Genomic DNA, 16,038 nt, shown 5'->3' with positions numbered 1-16,038 from the left:
ATGCAATGTTCTGCTATTCATAGACTGTGTCCTGAAGTATATTTTGTGTGAGTCACTTTATAAAGGTAGATTATATAATTACTGCTGTCTGGGACTGTTGCAAAAGAAAAGTATATTGTAAGCTTATTTCTGTTGGCCAGAATTAACACTGGTTAAAAGAATTTGACTCTTCAGGAAAGTAAGTCTAATAAATTAGTGCTTAGTGGAGGGAACCTGTACTGGAATTTGATTTTGTGTGTACTTACGTGTATTTGACTTCTCTAATATTAGAGTATAACAGAAGAAGTGATATTCTCTCTAATGTGCTACAAAGATGAGGACGAAGAGCTCTGGCAAGAGGATCCATATGAATATATCCGCATGAAATTCGGTACATGTTTGTGTTTATTTTTTTGCTTTCATCGTAAGTGTGCACTACAGTCCCAGTTAACAGCATGGCCACTGTAATGTCTCTGTCTTCACTAGTGTCCTGGACTAGAGGAAGAAAATTTAGTTTCTTAAATCTCAGTTAATCTGAGTTAAGAGAAAGCAGCAGATCAAGTGAGTTTTGGCCATTTGGCTGGTAGCTTTAAATGATTCTTTTAACAGTTTTTCCTACTTCACATGTGCTCAGTGCAGCCCAAATAGACTAGCTTGCTCTCTTTTTAATGCCAGTTTCAGAATTTCTTGCAGCTCTTGCTTTGACCAGAAGAGGCCCGACTTGCTCTTCCTTACTGAAAATTGTTAATATCTTCAGAGTTTTTCCTGAGTATTATTGCTAAATTGTAAGATGAATATAAATACATATTCTTCCAAAAGACTCAGTGCAAAAATCATGGTAATATCACATAAGACCATATTATGAATAACTACTTGTATTAAAAGACTCATGTCATTGAGAAAGAGAAAGGTATATTGAAAATATAGCAGCTGTAGCTGGAAAAATTCCTTAAGCCAGGCACCACAGAGATATGTAGCATTTGGGAATTTTTAATTAATTGATTTGGGATTAATATGTGAAACCAGAATTTAAATGTTCATAGAATAATAAGAAAAACCCTTAGAGTTGTTGTGCAAAAAATTACAATATAGTGTTGATCACTGGGGTACAAATACATTGCTCATTTTTAATATGTGAATTCAGTTCATGCTGTATAAGTAGTGAATTCTATTTTTATATGTAGTGAGACAGTTAAATATGGTGAAGGATAAAGAAAAGAAATAAGCATGAAATTACATTGAGTTGAAGTATAGTCATACACATCTGGGTTTGGAACAGAATTCAGTAGTTTGGTCGTATTTCTTAATCATGTTTTATCTTCAGGCTCTCAGGAAAAGTTAGTGTGTGATTTTAACCACAATTTAAGATTATGGTTTTTTAGATCTTTTTCTTTAATTCCATTTGTGTAGGGGTGTTTGCATTAGAACATGTTTGGCAGTGCAGATTTTTTTGTTTTTCAAGATACAAGTGATATTTTCAATATGGTTAAAGGAGGTTTACTTGTTATGAATGAAGCTAAAAAGCTTAAACTCTCAGCACATTTGGAACTCCCCCATAGCCAATTAGTTTTTACAAACAAAAAGTTTCCCATGAGTTTTTAATAAAATCAAACCAAAAACATGTATGTATGCTATGCAGATGGTACTGAAGTGTACTGTTGGTTTTCCTATAGAAGTTTTAATACACACAAAAAAAAAAACAACAACCCAAAACCCCAGGACTTTTCATCCCTTAAATACATTGTTTCAAAGAATTAATGAATAAATAACACATCCCTAATAAAGGGAATGATCAGTGATCAGAGCATCAGGAAGGCAAGAAGTAAATGCTTTCATAAGCTATGTGACATAAGCTTGGATCTGACTCATTAAGTGTGAATACAACTCTGTCAGTAGTTTTAAAGTTACATATTCACCCTGGTTTTGTGATGTCCCACAGATAAGATGGTTTATAAAAGTTTAATTCTGTCATTCAAAATAGATTTTTTTTTTTAAATTTTTAGATGTATTTGAAGATTATGCATCCACTACAACAGCAGCACAGAATCTCCTTTATACTGCTGCGAAGAAGAGAAAAGAGGTATGTAACTAGTGCTTTTTAATTATTTGAAGTTTCCTTAATGATGTAATTTTCCCTTAAAGTTGAAGATGCTCCAGGAAGCTAGTCTTGAAAAATCTACTTGCTAATACATAGTCAAATGTTTTCCTGGCTGAGTGCTATCAATATTGAGTGAATAAAAGTATGTGTGTATTTATAAATAAGTAAGTGGATTCCTCTTGCAGCCAGATACAAACTGAATTGGAATAGATGTACTAGTATTTTCCCAAGTTTGCAAACAGCCTCTGTCATGGATGTTCTGAGCTTCCCAAACTGTAGCAGGGGGAAAGTGAACTCGATCCTTATTAGTTTTCACTGATGTTATTTTAAATCCTGTTGACAACTGTGAAATAAATTATAAAGAATTAAAGCAGTTTCATAGTTACTCTTTAAATGAGGATATAACTTCCCTGTAGATCTTTCTATACTTACATTAATCTGGGCAAAAGATTGCCAAGCCCTGGGAAGCATATGCCAGTTTACTAAAACTGTGAACTTTTCACTGGATACCATTTTAACATCCAGTAAACATGGAGCTGTTTTTCCAGGTGGATTTTTTAGAGAAGAGCGTAGTTTTTTTGTCAGGTGGAATAGCCTATGATCTTTCTTCTTTATCGTCAAAACAGTCCTTGCCCACTGATCTTCTCATTTTCGTGATTTGCACTGAGACTGTCAAAATGTGATAGTATCTGAAAGGCACATAATGGGTGTGGAAATGAAGTTAAACGATTAGTTTTGCCAAGAAGCCTTTCAAAGTCTAGTCAACTTCAGAAATTACTGCCAAAATCAATTGATTAAAATAAGTTTATGAGGTTTTAGTCCAAGCTGTTCTTGAATATGTATATATTCATACATATATGTACACACATGTATATGTACATGTATATGTGTGTATATATATATATGTATGTATCTGTGTGAGACAATAAAATAGGCGCGGTACTGTTTGAGCCTCTTGCCTTTTCATCACCTTTTTTGATTTACCACAAGACAACAAAAATACCTATGTACTGTTACTAATGTGAAATTTCAAGGAGATTAATATAATTCTGACAAGTTGGGCTGAAAAGTTGAAAAAGGAACCTGCTAAATTTTAACTATGGAAAGATGCTACATGTAACACCTCACAGTTGCTTTCGTCAAGGTGAAATTTCTACTTGAATTTTTTAACTTAAACAATACTGTTAAAATTGACAAAAGAAGATTGTATGTTTTCTGTCTTGCATAGGTACTACCAAAAATGATGGCATATTGCTACCAGATTCTGACAGAGCCAAACATTGATCCAAGGAAAAAAGATGGAGCTTTGCATGTTATAGGATCCCTAGCAGATATTTTACTGAAGGTATGTGGGTAAAGAAGTGAAAAAGGTTTGTAATTCTTATTATTAACTGCCTTTTCCAATAAATATGTCTTAGCTTGTAAAGTGTGGCTAGCCGTTAGCCATGTTTATAAAGTTTGTAGAGAGATTGCGCTGTGTGGTAAGAATCTGAGGGTTTGTTTCTTTACAAATATTATCATTCCTGTTTTTTATATTCCCATTTTATAGGCATACTTTTCTTCTCAAGTTTCTCCAAAGCACTGTTTGTTTACTCTCTTACTTTACAAGTAAAATGAAAGGGTGTTAAAAATGCAAACATGCATTCCATCAGTAACATTTTCTATGATCCTTTAGCAAACTGCCCAACAGCCTGCACTATTGTGGGCTTCTGGTTCTAGAAAAACGTTTACTTAACATGTTCCAGGAATGTTTTGTCTAGCTTGCCAGCTTTCTTACCCTACAGTATGTTGCTTTAACTCTTATTTTGTCTGCCATTTGGGAGTCTTGAAAGTAACTGGACAGAGCACAGAGTTCTAACCTTCCTCCAATTTTTATACAGTATCTTCAGAATTTTGAGTATTTGTCTGGTATTTGAATATACATTTAATCTACACTGTTACTCTCCAATGTAATATTGATTACAGTTTCCCTTATGCTTTTGTAGAAGGTAGAGTCTAAAGTATGCCCTCTCTCCATGATAACTTTAAAAAAGTTACCACTTTTATCATGAGAATGGCGGCCTTGTGCTGGAGGCTTCCTTTTAGAAGTATTTTATTGTATTTTATGTGAGTTGTCCATCTGTGCAGGATGTGTCTTCAGGTTACAAGCAACATTTGCCATCTATTTGATACCAACGTACCAATCTACAGTCTGATCTGAAATCCAGAAACTTCAGTAACTTTTGCAGATATTTTGTAGATTACATTAGTTTCTAAAAGCCCTCCCTCATGGTGGAGTATAACAGTGGACATTATTATAGGAGGACACTGTTTGTGTTGTGAGGAGCCTTTCATATTGATTAGGGGTTTCTAAACCCATTTATCTCTGTTCTAAAGGCAAAAAAAAAAAAAAAAAAAAAGGAATTTATTCCAGTATACTGCTGTTATTTGAAATTTTCAGTCTTGAAACATGAATTTATACTTTATAAGAGTATATATTTTCTATCTACTTTATAAAACCCCCAAACATTGCAGACGCTTTTCAGCTCTGAATTTCTTGTGTTTGGGATTTGACAGATTGAAAAATCCCATTATTTGTTTCTTCATAAAAGACTTGATTTATAGTGCTTTCTGGCTGGTGAGCCGACTGAGATAAGATTGTGAGGAGCTCCGTAAAACCCTACCTTAGCCACCTGATTCCCTGTAGTGGCTCCGGTTTAATGTGTGAAAATCTCTGACCTGTGTGCACAAAGGAAATCTCTTTTCCCTTCTCTGTGTTTTTTTCTCTGTCCAGTTCTTCATCTGTCCTTCTGAAAGTTGTGAAACTAGTGTGTGAAAAAATGATTTATGCATTGGTGAAGTAAAAGTGTGATCATCCAACATATATTTTGCGTGTTGAATGTCCCTTTTTACCCTTTTTTCCTATCTCAGCCACTGAATCATTCCTTTAGATGGTTACACGGCATACATATTTTCTAGTATCCTGGGGCTAGAGGTGCTAAGAAAGTCCCAAGTCTCCATGCTGGTGTTTCTGGCTTCCTGTGAATATCTTGGGATTTGCCAAGGTTTGAATAATAAAAGATTATTTTCACTGATTATCCTCCAGCTTTCTATCAGAAAGGACGTATCTTAGTCCATTAATAAACAAAAAAAGATGTATTGTTGTAGTTTGTAAAATAATGACTTTTGATGCTGATAGTAGGTAATTTGAAACAGATCTCTTTCATACTAAGCTTATATTTTTCTTCAGGCACGTATGTACTCCTTTGTAGAAAGAATGGAGGTACTAGGTTATTGATCCTCATTGTTTTTAAGAAGAATCAGCTGGAAGCGGTTGCCTTAAAGAAAATGGAAACTCCAGTTTATAGTATTGTAATGAGTTGCGTAGAGTTGAATATTGTATGTACAGTTCAGTTATCTGGCTTTGAACTTGCTATGTTTATGAGGTTTGTTCAGTTCAAGGTACAGGCTCCAAATCTTTTTGTGAGAGAATACCTTTACTACATAGGCAAATCATTGTATTTCCCATAGTTGATAGTTGAAATGGAATATTGTCTAGAATGAAGTATGTAAAATGAATAAGCTCCAAAATTAATTTTTATTTACATCAACAGAAGAGTGTCTTCAAGGATCAAATGGAGCTGATGTTACAGAATCATGTATTTCCACTGTTCATGTCCAACCTGGGGTACCTCAGAGCTAGAGTAAGTTCACAAGTTACATCATTATTTCAGTATTTGCCATGATTCTTCCCTTTGCAGTTTGACTTCATTCTGAATGTTAATGAAAGGAATAAAGCAAATACATACTAAAATTTCAATTTTCAAACAGCCTTGTGCAGTAGTTTTTCATTTTGATTTAAAAATGGTTAGTCAGTTAAATGAATTGATGAAAAGTTTCTCGTATTATTGTTTACTTCTTTGATTGTGGCCCTTTTGTGACTATTTTTCTTTAGTAGATCTCAAAAACTAGAGTGGTTGGATGACTGTGAAGAATAGGTAGGACTTCCACAGAGTAGGTAATGCCAGTTTTTGAGTGTAGCTTGAAAAAATTCCCCAGTTGGTCCTATCAGTCATAAACAAACATTTAATTTTCTTTAATTACTGTTCTGTTTTGTTTTGTTTGTTGTTTTTTTTTCCCCAGAAGGACCAGAATTATGAATGACAATTATGTCCATAGTGTATTTATAAGATTTGAGAAAGGAAGATAAAGGACTGGAAGTGTTCAAGGCCAGGTCAGACTTGCAGGGACTTTGAGCAGCCTGGGTTAGTGAAAGGAGTCCTTGCCCGTGGCAGAGGGGTTGGAACTGGATGAAGTTTAAGGTCCCTTGCAACCCAAACCATTCCATGATTCTCTGAACTGCTTGAGTGCAAAAACTGGTATATTTACTGTAGGAATACCCTATAATTAAGGGGGAAAAAAAGCAATATGTGCAAGTAGAGATAATTAGCATTGGTTTTGTATGAGTTAAAAAATGCTCAAAATTGTAGTAGTCCCTAAACTTGCTTTTTTTTTTCCTCATCATGCAGTCCTGTTGGGTACTTCATTCATTCAGTGCTTTGGAATTTCATAATGAGCTAAACTTGAGGAATGCAGTAGAGTTGGCAAAGAAGAGCCTGATTGAAGATAAGGAAATGCCCGTCAAAGTAGAAGCAGCCATAGCTCTTCAGACATTAATAAGCAACCAAGAGCAAGGTATGCTACAGTGATTCATTAGTTGCATACACTGATGAGGAGGTTGGTGTAGATTTATCTAAACATTTCTGCCACTTGAAAGATGTAGATTTCAGAACATTTCATCATGTTTAGACAACTTCACTTGCCCATTAGTTACTGTATACATCCCAGAATTCTGACTTCAAGTTTGTATCGCAGGTCTCTACACAAAAAAAGTTGGAATCAAAAATTTCTTTGAATAAAGTAAATAGCACCTGTCTTTGTTTTTCTTTAGTGAAAAGAAATAACTTGTATCTCTAAGAATGAATGGTGGCATGTGTTTCCCCAAAACAGTGGATTTTAATTGTAGGTGATGTTTTAGTATTGAATGTGGTAAATGTACAGTTTATTTTCTTTGTTGGTTTGTTGTTTATGGGGTGCAAATGTGCCCTGAATAATTTTTTTGGCTTTGGGGTTTTTTTTGTGAATTAACTTACGTTGTTCAAGAGTAGTCAGTTCCATAATAGTTTTGAGATACTGGGTGTTTGTGTTTATGGACAGTTGATTTCACCTAGGGTTTTTTTTATTTTTTTAGCCAAGGAATATGTGAAGCCTTACATAAGGCCAGTTATGCAAGAGCTCTTGCACATTGTTAGAGAGACGGAAAACGACGATCTTACTAATGTAATCCAGAAGATGATCTGTGAATACAGTCAGGAAGTAGCTACTATCGCAGTTGACATGACTCAGCACCTGGTAAGAGGCAAGGGTAAAGTAACAGTACAGTCAGAAGAGCATGCCTAGTTTAGTAAACATGTAATGAACTTTGTATGAATTGCACACTGTTTAAAGTAATCTTTATAAAGATCCACCTTTAGTATTCACTGTATTCATTTCAGTATGAAGCATCTTTACAACCTGTAGGTTTTTAGAGATACCAATTTTGCCACTGGTTTTAATGAGCTAATCTTTTATCTATTTAATATTTCAAATGATGCATCATAGCCAGACTTCTCAAAAAGGAATTTTTAATTTTCTGTATTCTCCTTTCAGAAGTAAGGAATATATTTTTCAGTGCTGACAGCTCATACAGATAATGCATTGCTGCTCTTGCGTTAGCTGTCTTGGTTTTGCATGACAAATTAGAAACGTGAGCTTGCTCTTGAATGTCAAGTTGGTTGTTGTTTTTTTTTTTCATAGGCTGAAATATTTGGTAAAGTACTTCAAAGTGAGGAATATGAAGAAGTAGAGGACAAAACAGTTATGGCCATGGGCATCTTGCACACAATTGACACAATCCTGACAGTTGTGGAAGATCACAAGGAGGTGAGATTTTTTTATGCATCTTTTCTCCTGCTGTTCCCTTACACCTTTCATTCATTTTAAGAAGCACTTCTATGTATGTTGCATCTCTTGAGTTGATATGAGTGTGTATTTTTTATAGCAGCATGATGAATTAGTACCAAGTGATCTCTGACAAATTTGAATTTAAAGCCCAGTTTACTTTTATGATTTTTTAATTGTTGAACTCTCAACTTTGATGGGAATTTTTATCCTGAGGGTAAAAGCCTTAGCTCTTATTTTCATAATACTTAATTGGATATTTATATTACAGACTGTTGAAATAGATTTTTAGAGAGAAATATTTTGCACAAGGCTAATTTTTTACAATGGTGACTCATACTTTGTTGTTTACTCAGCAATTCCTTGGATAGAATTCCTAGGAATTGGTCTCCTAATTTGAGTGCAGTGTAAGTCTGTGTTTCACATATTCAGGGAAGAAAGATTCTTTCTGCTCATACCACCTGAGCTGACTGAGATAGGGAGGAGTTCAATGACTGATCAAGGAGGCAAAGTCAGTGAGTAACTTTAAACTCAGCATAAAAGTGCTTTGTCCCGGGTTGTTTGCTTCCTTGTTTTACAATGAGAATGCTTCATTGCAAGGGTGAAATCTTTTTATGAAGCTTATAATTTTGAAAATAGATTCATTAAAATACTAATTATTTGGTTATAAGACCATTATGTTCCATTGGATTTCAAAATATCTTTTCATTTCTTTACAAGAACCTCTTGCATCTTTTTAAAGTTAAAATGAAGTCTGATAGCTAAGCCGAGCATTAGGAATGACTGTCTGAAGTGGATCTTCTGCCTAGGAAGAGCTTTAGGGTTGGGGTAGTTTTGGTATAAACTTAGAAGCTTATTTCTCTTGTGTGAAGCACAGACTAAAATACTGTGCAGAGTGCTCTTCATCTTAGGATCTTAGAAAATTTTAAAAGTGATATAGATGATATAGAAATGACATATGAGGCTGAAAACTCTCTTGTATGTATGGAGAGAGTTTAGAGGATGAAAACTCAAGTCACTCAAAGGTGACTCGAAGGTAAGAGGATGAATCTGTGGTCACATACTTAATGCCTTAATTTTTCCCTGCAACATTATGTCTGTAATTACCTGTGGTAATAGCATGAAATGTCTGTATTTGATGGCTTTAATTAGATTTATAATGTAGCCATATATTTCTAATTTAGTTTAATTCATAAATGTAGTCTCTCTGTCTAACATGGCAAGGCTAAATCCTGACTTCGACACAGTTGTATGCTCTGAATTTTTGCATGTGTCTCCTCGTACTGAGCCTACTCTGGGAAGCTCTCCATAGACATTAGGCAAAAGCATCTCTTCCTTTCTTCCTGTTCTACTTCAAAGTTTTTGAACAGAGGATTTATCTCAAATACTTTGAGTACAGTATTAACTTCATATCCAGAAAGGAAAACAGGTACAGTTTTTGGTAGGATCTGTAGAGCAACCATAAAATAAGATTTTTATTTTTTTTAGTAAAAAGAAAAATACTGTGACAAGCTTTAAAGCAATACTGTTTATTGGAAATGAATACTTACATCAGCGAGACCTTATTTCATACTATTCCAGTCATTAACACAGCATTTAAGTGATAAAAGTCTTTTGCTTTGAAGGACTTGTCAAACTGAATTAGTCAAATACATTGATTAAACGCCTGTATTTCTAAGTTTTTAAATAAACTTCTTTATGTTCTTATTTCAGATAACTCAACAGCTTGAGAGCATTTGTTTACAGATTATTGGCCTTGTTTTGCAGAAACATGTTATAGGTATGTTTTAGAGATAATTTTTAGGAAAACATTACTTATTTTTACATTAAAAATATCTTAAATTTATTATTACAAACGGTACTGTCTTCCTGAACCATCTTTTTGTATGTGTGCTTCTTTAAAGAAAAAAAGTTGTTAATTTTCAGTTATGATTTGTTCTCCTGATACGTTAGTCAGGCTGGTTATTGTGATTTGAAAGTCAGACTCAAAAGTAGAAGATGCAGTTCTGATTATAGTTCTGGCTAGCTGTGTTAAAGGACAATACCTGCAATTACATTTGTATTTTATGGACATGGGCTGCAATTAAATTACTGCTTTATCAGTAGCCTTGACTAAAGAGTCACACAGTTTGGGGATAAGGCCTTTAAGAAAAAACAAAAGTTGAGGGAAAAAATATTTTTCAGTAAATTGTTTAGAAGCAATGTCTTTGTGCTGGTATTTTTCTGGTGTGTATTTGCAATGGAAAACTATGCATATCATTGTAACTATAGCCAACATAAGGCTCATCTACAAGAGTCTTCTCCGGTTTGTATTATTTTTCTACATACTGATTTAGTTACTAATTGCTAAAAGTTACTAATTCTAGTTGTTTTATGACTCAGGGCGTGGTTTCAAATTTCAAGGTATTAGCAAGCTAATTTTGTTTTTTGCAAAGCACCCTACTTCAAATTGTTTCTCCTTTCCAGAGTTTTATGAAGAAATTCTCTCCTTGGCCTACAGCTTGACATGCCAGATGATTTCACCTCAAATGTGGCAGCTTTTGGGTGTCCTATATGAAGTTTTCCAGCAAGATTGCTTTGAGTACTTTGCAGGTATGATCACTTCTATTGATGTTTCTACTGCTTGGGAATTACTTTCTAAAACACACCTTAGTAAGGGTCTTTTCCATTTAGTGTTTTGGTTTAAAATGATTGTGTATTTGAGTCATGCCCTGACCGTCTGTTTAGTGTGGGAGTATAACAGGAGCGTATTTAAGTAGGAGAAACGTGTTCAAATCTGTCAGTGTGATCAGTTATTGTAGGAGGTCCTGAACCCAAAGCAAGCTGAAATATACAAAGTTAATGTGAAACTACAAATTAATTAATTAAAATTCTGTTTCCTTTTCTGACAAGGCACCCTGCATGGTGCACTTTATAAAAAATGTTTCAAATTAGACTTTTGCAGAGTTTGAATTTCCACATTTCCACCCATATCCAAGAATCTGAGCTAATGAATTCCCTTACAGGACTGCAGCCTCACTGGTTTGCAATTGGATGGGTTAGTTCATAATGTTTTTCTCTTTTGCTCTCGCTGTTTTGCAGATATGATGCCTCTCTTGCATAATTATGTGACCATTGACACTAATACTTTACTGTCTAACCCAAAGCATTTAGAAATCATTTATGCTATGTGTAAAAAGGTAAGGCTTCTCATTCTTACTGTTGAGCTTATCATTGGTGCTTAACGATCAGATTAGCAGAGTGACCTGAACTGTCAGGTGGTTGGCAGTCATTTCAGAACGCAATGAAATTTGGTCTCGGCTCAGTTCCGAGTACACATAGCACTTTCACACTTGTTAAGTGACATGCTTTTAAATAAATTACATGTACAAATCTGTGTGGGAGAAAGTTGCTGTTCGTCTTGACTCTCTTTTATGAACAGCTATTTTGGTAAGTAGAGGAATTAATGAAGCCTGATTTCCTTGGGTTGTGTATCTGCAATTGGATTTCTCTAGTTGTCAGCTAAGGTGTGAACTTATTTGAAGTTCCTCTTACATTTATGTTTCTCTTCTATGCTGATTCTCTCATCTGAAAATATGAGATCACACTGCAGCCTTTCTCTGATTTTAGGCATTATAGAGTGTTAGGCATCTAGCTACCATCTTACTTTTAAGAAACTTACAGAAATTCAGTGTGTTTCAGAATTCTTTGTCAGGCTTGATTGACACTGACCATAGGGTTGAAATGTGCTGAAAAGAAGCAGTCAGTTTCACATGTATGTGCATACACATACAGTAATTGCGTAGATCTTCTTTTTAATCAGAAACTAGACTAGAGATAGGGCTTCACTTTGCCAGCCTGCTAATCTGCCAGTATCTATTAGAACTGAATTGAAAAAATGGAAGCAAAATGTGGAAAACATCAATGTTTCTTACCAGTAGCATTTCCTTTAAAAAATGGAGAGCTATGACATATAAAAAATGCTAACATTTGTAAAGAACTATAGCAGTTTCTTCGAATTTTTTAAATTCGTCTTTAGCCACTTATCCTTATTTATGTCCTATAGAGATGATTTTTTTATGTGTCTTAATTCCTTCACAAAATATAACATGAATAAATATGTATATGCTATGTAGAGGGGTTTTGGTATATACAGTTACAGGAGCACACTTGATTTCAAAGTTATCAGTGATTCATATTGATAAACTAAATTGTCGTCCTGGTTGGTAGGTATTAACAGGAGATGCAGGAGAAGATGCAGAGTGCCATGCAGCCAAACTCCTAGAAGTAATTGTTCTTCAATGCAAAGGACGGGGTATTGACCAGGTGATACATATTGAACAGTTTTTCTCTTTTACTAGTTCCCAGTGATGTGTGTATAATTCCTGAAAAAGCAGTTAGAATTGGAGAATTTGAGGTAAATGTGAAGTGTAGAGATGGGGAGAAATGCAGAAAAAAGTAAATGAACTCAGGAGAGTTTGTAAGGTTGGTTGTTTTATTTGTTCGTTTGGGAATTTTTTTGCATTACAGATTAGTGGGCATGACCTGAAAATGATAGAATCATAGAATAGTTCGGGTTGGAAAGGGCTTTGAGATCATCTTGTTCCAACCACCCTGCCATGGGCAGGGACACCTCGCACTAAACCATGTCACCCCAGACTCCATCCATCCTGGCCTTGAACACTGCCAGGGGTGGAGCATATGAATACAGACTGAATAATAAGGGTAGAGTATGATGTGCAGGATGGTCTTTTTTTGCTTTTTCCTAATAGGATTTCCTTTTTGATTCAAAACACAAATTGTTAAATAATTGTGGCTGAGAGGTTAACTATACATATCCAACTACTGAAATTGTTTCTCCAAGCAATTTGAACTTGTTCCCTTTTAATATTTTGAATTTCTCAGTGCATTTGGAAATTAATTTTTGGTGTGGCTGGATTGTGGTTGCTGGGTAAAACATGATCACGACACATAATAAGTTGTTCAGAGTTTCTTAGAACACACTTTTAGTATGCAGTCTCTTTCCTATTAAGGGCTAAATTCTGGTCTCGTGTTTTACACAATGCTCCAGGCTCAATTTCTTTAACATACCATATTCGATGTTGCCACAGTGGAATCCGTGGACTTTGGTAATAAATTTTCAGTTAATTTCACTGAAACCAATGTAACTTCACTAACGTAAATCTGAAGTCACTGAAGATAAAAATGTTCCCTGAAAGATTTTATTTTTAAAGGAGATCTGGAAGGGATTAAAGTGAACTGTAAGCATTTGCATTGAAATAAGTATGTGGTGGAAGGATTAATTGAGCTCCACAACTCTGTGAATTAAAATGGTTGCACATTGAACTGAAACTCATAAACTAAAACATTCATAATGCTTCCCAGTTATTATAAAGCATAAACTTGCACATTGAAATATAGATATTAATTTCATTGTGTGGAAATCTGTGCGTACTTGCTTTTATCTGAATAAATTCACTCATTTCAAACTTTTATAAGAAATTTAACATCACTTTTCTTAGGAAAAATTTCTTTTCTTGCAGGTTGAGGTAATATTTTTATGCCTGTTAGTTTTGAAATTGTTGGATATCTTTATTGAAAGATAAGAATATCTTTGAGTTCTTCTCTAAACCTTTTATGCACACTAGAAAAAATTACACCAAATGGTCCCAAATATTATTTTCTGTGCTGAGAATAACACTGGCAATTTTTAGCTCAGAGAATAGCTATTTTGGGGAAGATGTATAAGGGTGTAATCAGAGGCTTAAAATGCTTTTATACTAGGAAGTGAATAGAATGTGTTTCTAGGTTACACCTGCACTTCAGCTAACTCTGGAGATCAATTCAGATAATAGTATCTTAAATTTTTTTTTATAATCTGGCAACATGTGCAATGCCTGTTTTATTTTTCTTTTCTTCTTTATATTTCTATGCCCAGTGTATTCCACTCTTTGTGGAGGCTGTTCTGGATCGATTAACTAGAGGAGTTAAAACAAGTGAGCTTCGTACCATGTGTCTTCAGGTTGCCATAGCTGCACTCTACTACAATCCTGACCTACTTCTGCACACCTTAGAGAACATCAGATTTCCACACAATCCTGAGCCCATCACTGCACAGTTCATAAACCAGTGGATGAATGACACAGACTGTTTTCTTGGGCAAGTACTGTGTTGTCTTCTTTTAGAAGTCCATGGGTTTGAATTTTTTTGTTTGCTTCTGTGTATGTCCCTCATTGTGTTGATGAAAGAGTTTTCATTCAATGGCTAGTCTAAGTAACAGTAATCCACATGAGGTCTGACTGCTGTGATGCCAGTGAAGGTGACCTATGTCCATGTAACTTTTCCAGGTCTGTTGAGCCACATGCTGCATTTTCTGTGTTGTGAGGATACAAGGGTACAATACCTAGGCTATTTCAGAATTCTTTTAAGTTTCTTAGTCATGAACTATCTGCTGCTCCAAAAGATGGACCAACATGCATTGAGAGTAGTATTCAGAGCTGACCAGCAGGATTTCAGTGAGATGCTAACTTTTTTTCCTGAAACACTGTATACATATTTTCTGTTCTATAGTTTATAAAGTATTTTCAACTGCTCCACTTAATGTTAAAAAACATCATTCTGTCCAATGAATCCCACATCCTTATTTTAATCCCTGTGAGTTGTTCATGATCAACTTGCGTATTTATCATTATGCTGTCGATGTACTAACTGTTTAGCTTACTCCTGAACTTAGACTTCATTCCAGCCTTCCTCAGACATTTGTGTACACTGCATGAGTGTGCACTTGGGCAGGAGCTGAACATTTGTCAAGTAAATGAAGGTGGACAAAGCCTGTCATCACATAGCTAAGCATGCATTTGATGCTTTGTGGATGTGAAGTCCAGTGCTTGACAGTTAGTGCTTGCCTCTCGGCTAAGATGTGGTGTCGAACTGTGAGATTCAAATCCACTTAAGGGCAAAGCAGGCAGTCAGATGCAGTTAACAGCTACCTCTCATCTTCCTGCTGTGAGTTACGTTTTCTAGGTGGAGGCTGACATCTGACTGCAGGTATACAGATAGGCTTAGAATGAATCTTCTCTGTTCATGGTCTATGCCAGCAGACTAAGTGAAGTGTCAGCATGTTAGCAATCATGATGTAAATGAGAATGGGCTGAGACAGGCAGCTCCTCACCCATAGATGCATACCTTATTTTAGATTGTCAGTCTTTTCCTACCTGTTTTTTATTTTTTATTGGTACAGTTTTGTCTTTCCAATTCTAAACAAGTCTCTAGGGAGCTTCTTATAAGGGGGTTTCTCCACTCCTCAGTCATCCAAGTAGCTTTTCTCCATACCAATTCTTATGCGAGTTAATATTCCCTGAACAGAATTATATGCCATCTTGATATAGCTGTGCTATTGCCTCAGTGTCTGTCTTGAATTTAGAACTGTGTGGTGCATTAGGGCACTGCATCACCTTTTTCATAACTGTAATAAAATAGTGATTCCAAATCAATCAGTGACTAACTGGTATATCCAGGCTTACTTTCAGCATGTCCTTTGCAGTATTTTTGAAACACATACCACATACACAGGAAAAATTGTTTTTGTCCCTCCTCTGTCCTAAGTACAATTTATTGGGATGAGGATGAAAGCTCAGTAATTTGTAGAATTGCAGCATATTTCAGGTCTGCATGTTAATTCTTTTTTACTAGAATGAAAACCACTTGGAGATACAAGAGAAATGTGTGATATACAGGTTTTGTGCAGCTTCCCCATTCATGTCTGTGTTTGAAGGTGTTACCGTAGCAGTCTCTCCTTGAAGGGAAAAAAAAAGTATTAAATGGATAAAAACTGGGGGGGGGGGGGGGAAATCTCTTACTATAACAAACTAGATGGTTCATATTATCACAAGCATTATGACTTCTACCTGCTGTGTGTACAAAATGTCTACAGTACATCCTGTATCTTAACATAAATACACAACTTATCACTTAGAGGGGTTACTTGAACTGGTGACAAAGAA

The 16,038-nt window shown here is 35.2% G+C and overlaps 1 protein-coding gene across 3 annotated transcripts in view; it reads left to right on the top strand.

Annotated features, from left to right (window-relative positions):
• The window catches only part of IPO8 (importin 8), a 50,302-nt gene that overhangs the window by 21,719 nt on the left and 12,545 nt on the right, over positions 1–16,038 (top strand). For all 3 annotated transcript variants that reach the window (XM_061444824.1, XM_061444823.1, XM_061444825.1), the window contains 12 exons: positions 271–370; positions 1,983–2,059; positions 3,306–3,422; positions 5,671–5,760; positions 6,586–6,751; positions 7,308–7,468; positions 7,913–8,038; positions 9,770–9,836; positions 10,523–10,648; positions 11,138–11,235; positions 12,266–12,361; positions 13,974–14,194. In XM_061444824.1, coding sequence (XP_061300808.1) covers positions 271–370; positions 1,983–2,059; positions 3,306–3,422; positions 5,671–5,760; positions 6,586–6,751; positions 7,308–7,468; positions 7,913–8,038; positions 9,770–9,836; positions 10,523–10,648; positions 11,138–11,235; positions 12,266–12,361; positions 13,974–14,194 — 1,445 coding nt within the window. The remainder of the gene's footprint in view (positions 1–270; positions 371–1,982; positions 2,060–3,305; positions 3,423–5,670; positions 5,761–6,585; positions 6,752–7,307; positions 7,469–7,912; positions 8,039–9,769; positions 9,837–10,522; positions 10,649–11,137; positions 11,236–12,265; positions 12,362–13,973; positions 14,195–16,038) is intronic.

Source organism: Pezoporus flaviventris, unplaced genomic scaffold, assembly GCF_033815535.1.
Source record: "Pezoporus flaviventris isolate CSIRO_AGI_PZ_B2104156 unplaced genomic scaffold, CSIRO_AGI_Pfla_v1 ptg000002l, whole genome shotgun sequence".
Lineage (NCBI taxonomy): Eukaryota > Metazoa > Chordata > Aves > Psittaciformes > Psittacidae > Pezoporus > Pezoporus flaviventris.
This window is presented reverse-complemented; position numbering and strand designations above follow the sequence as displayed.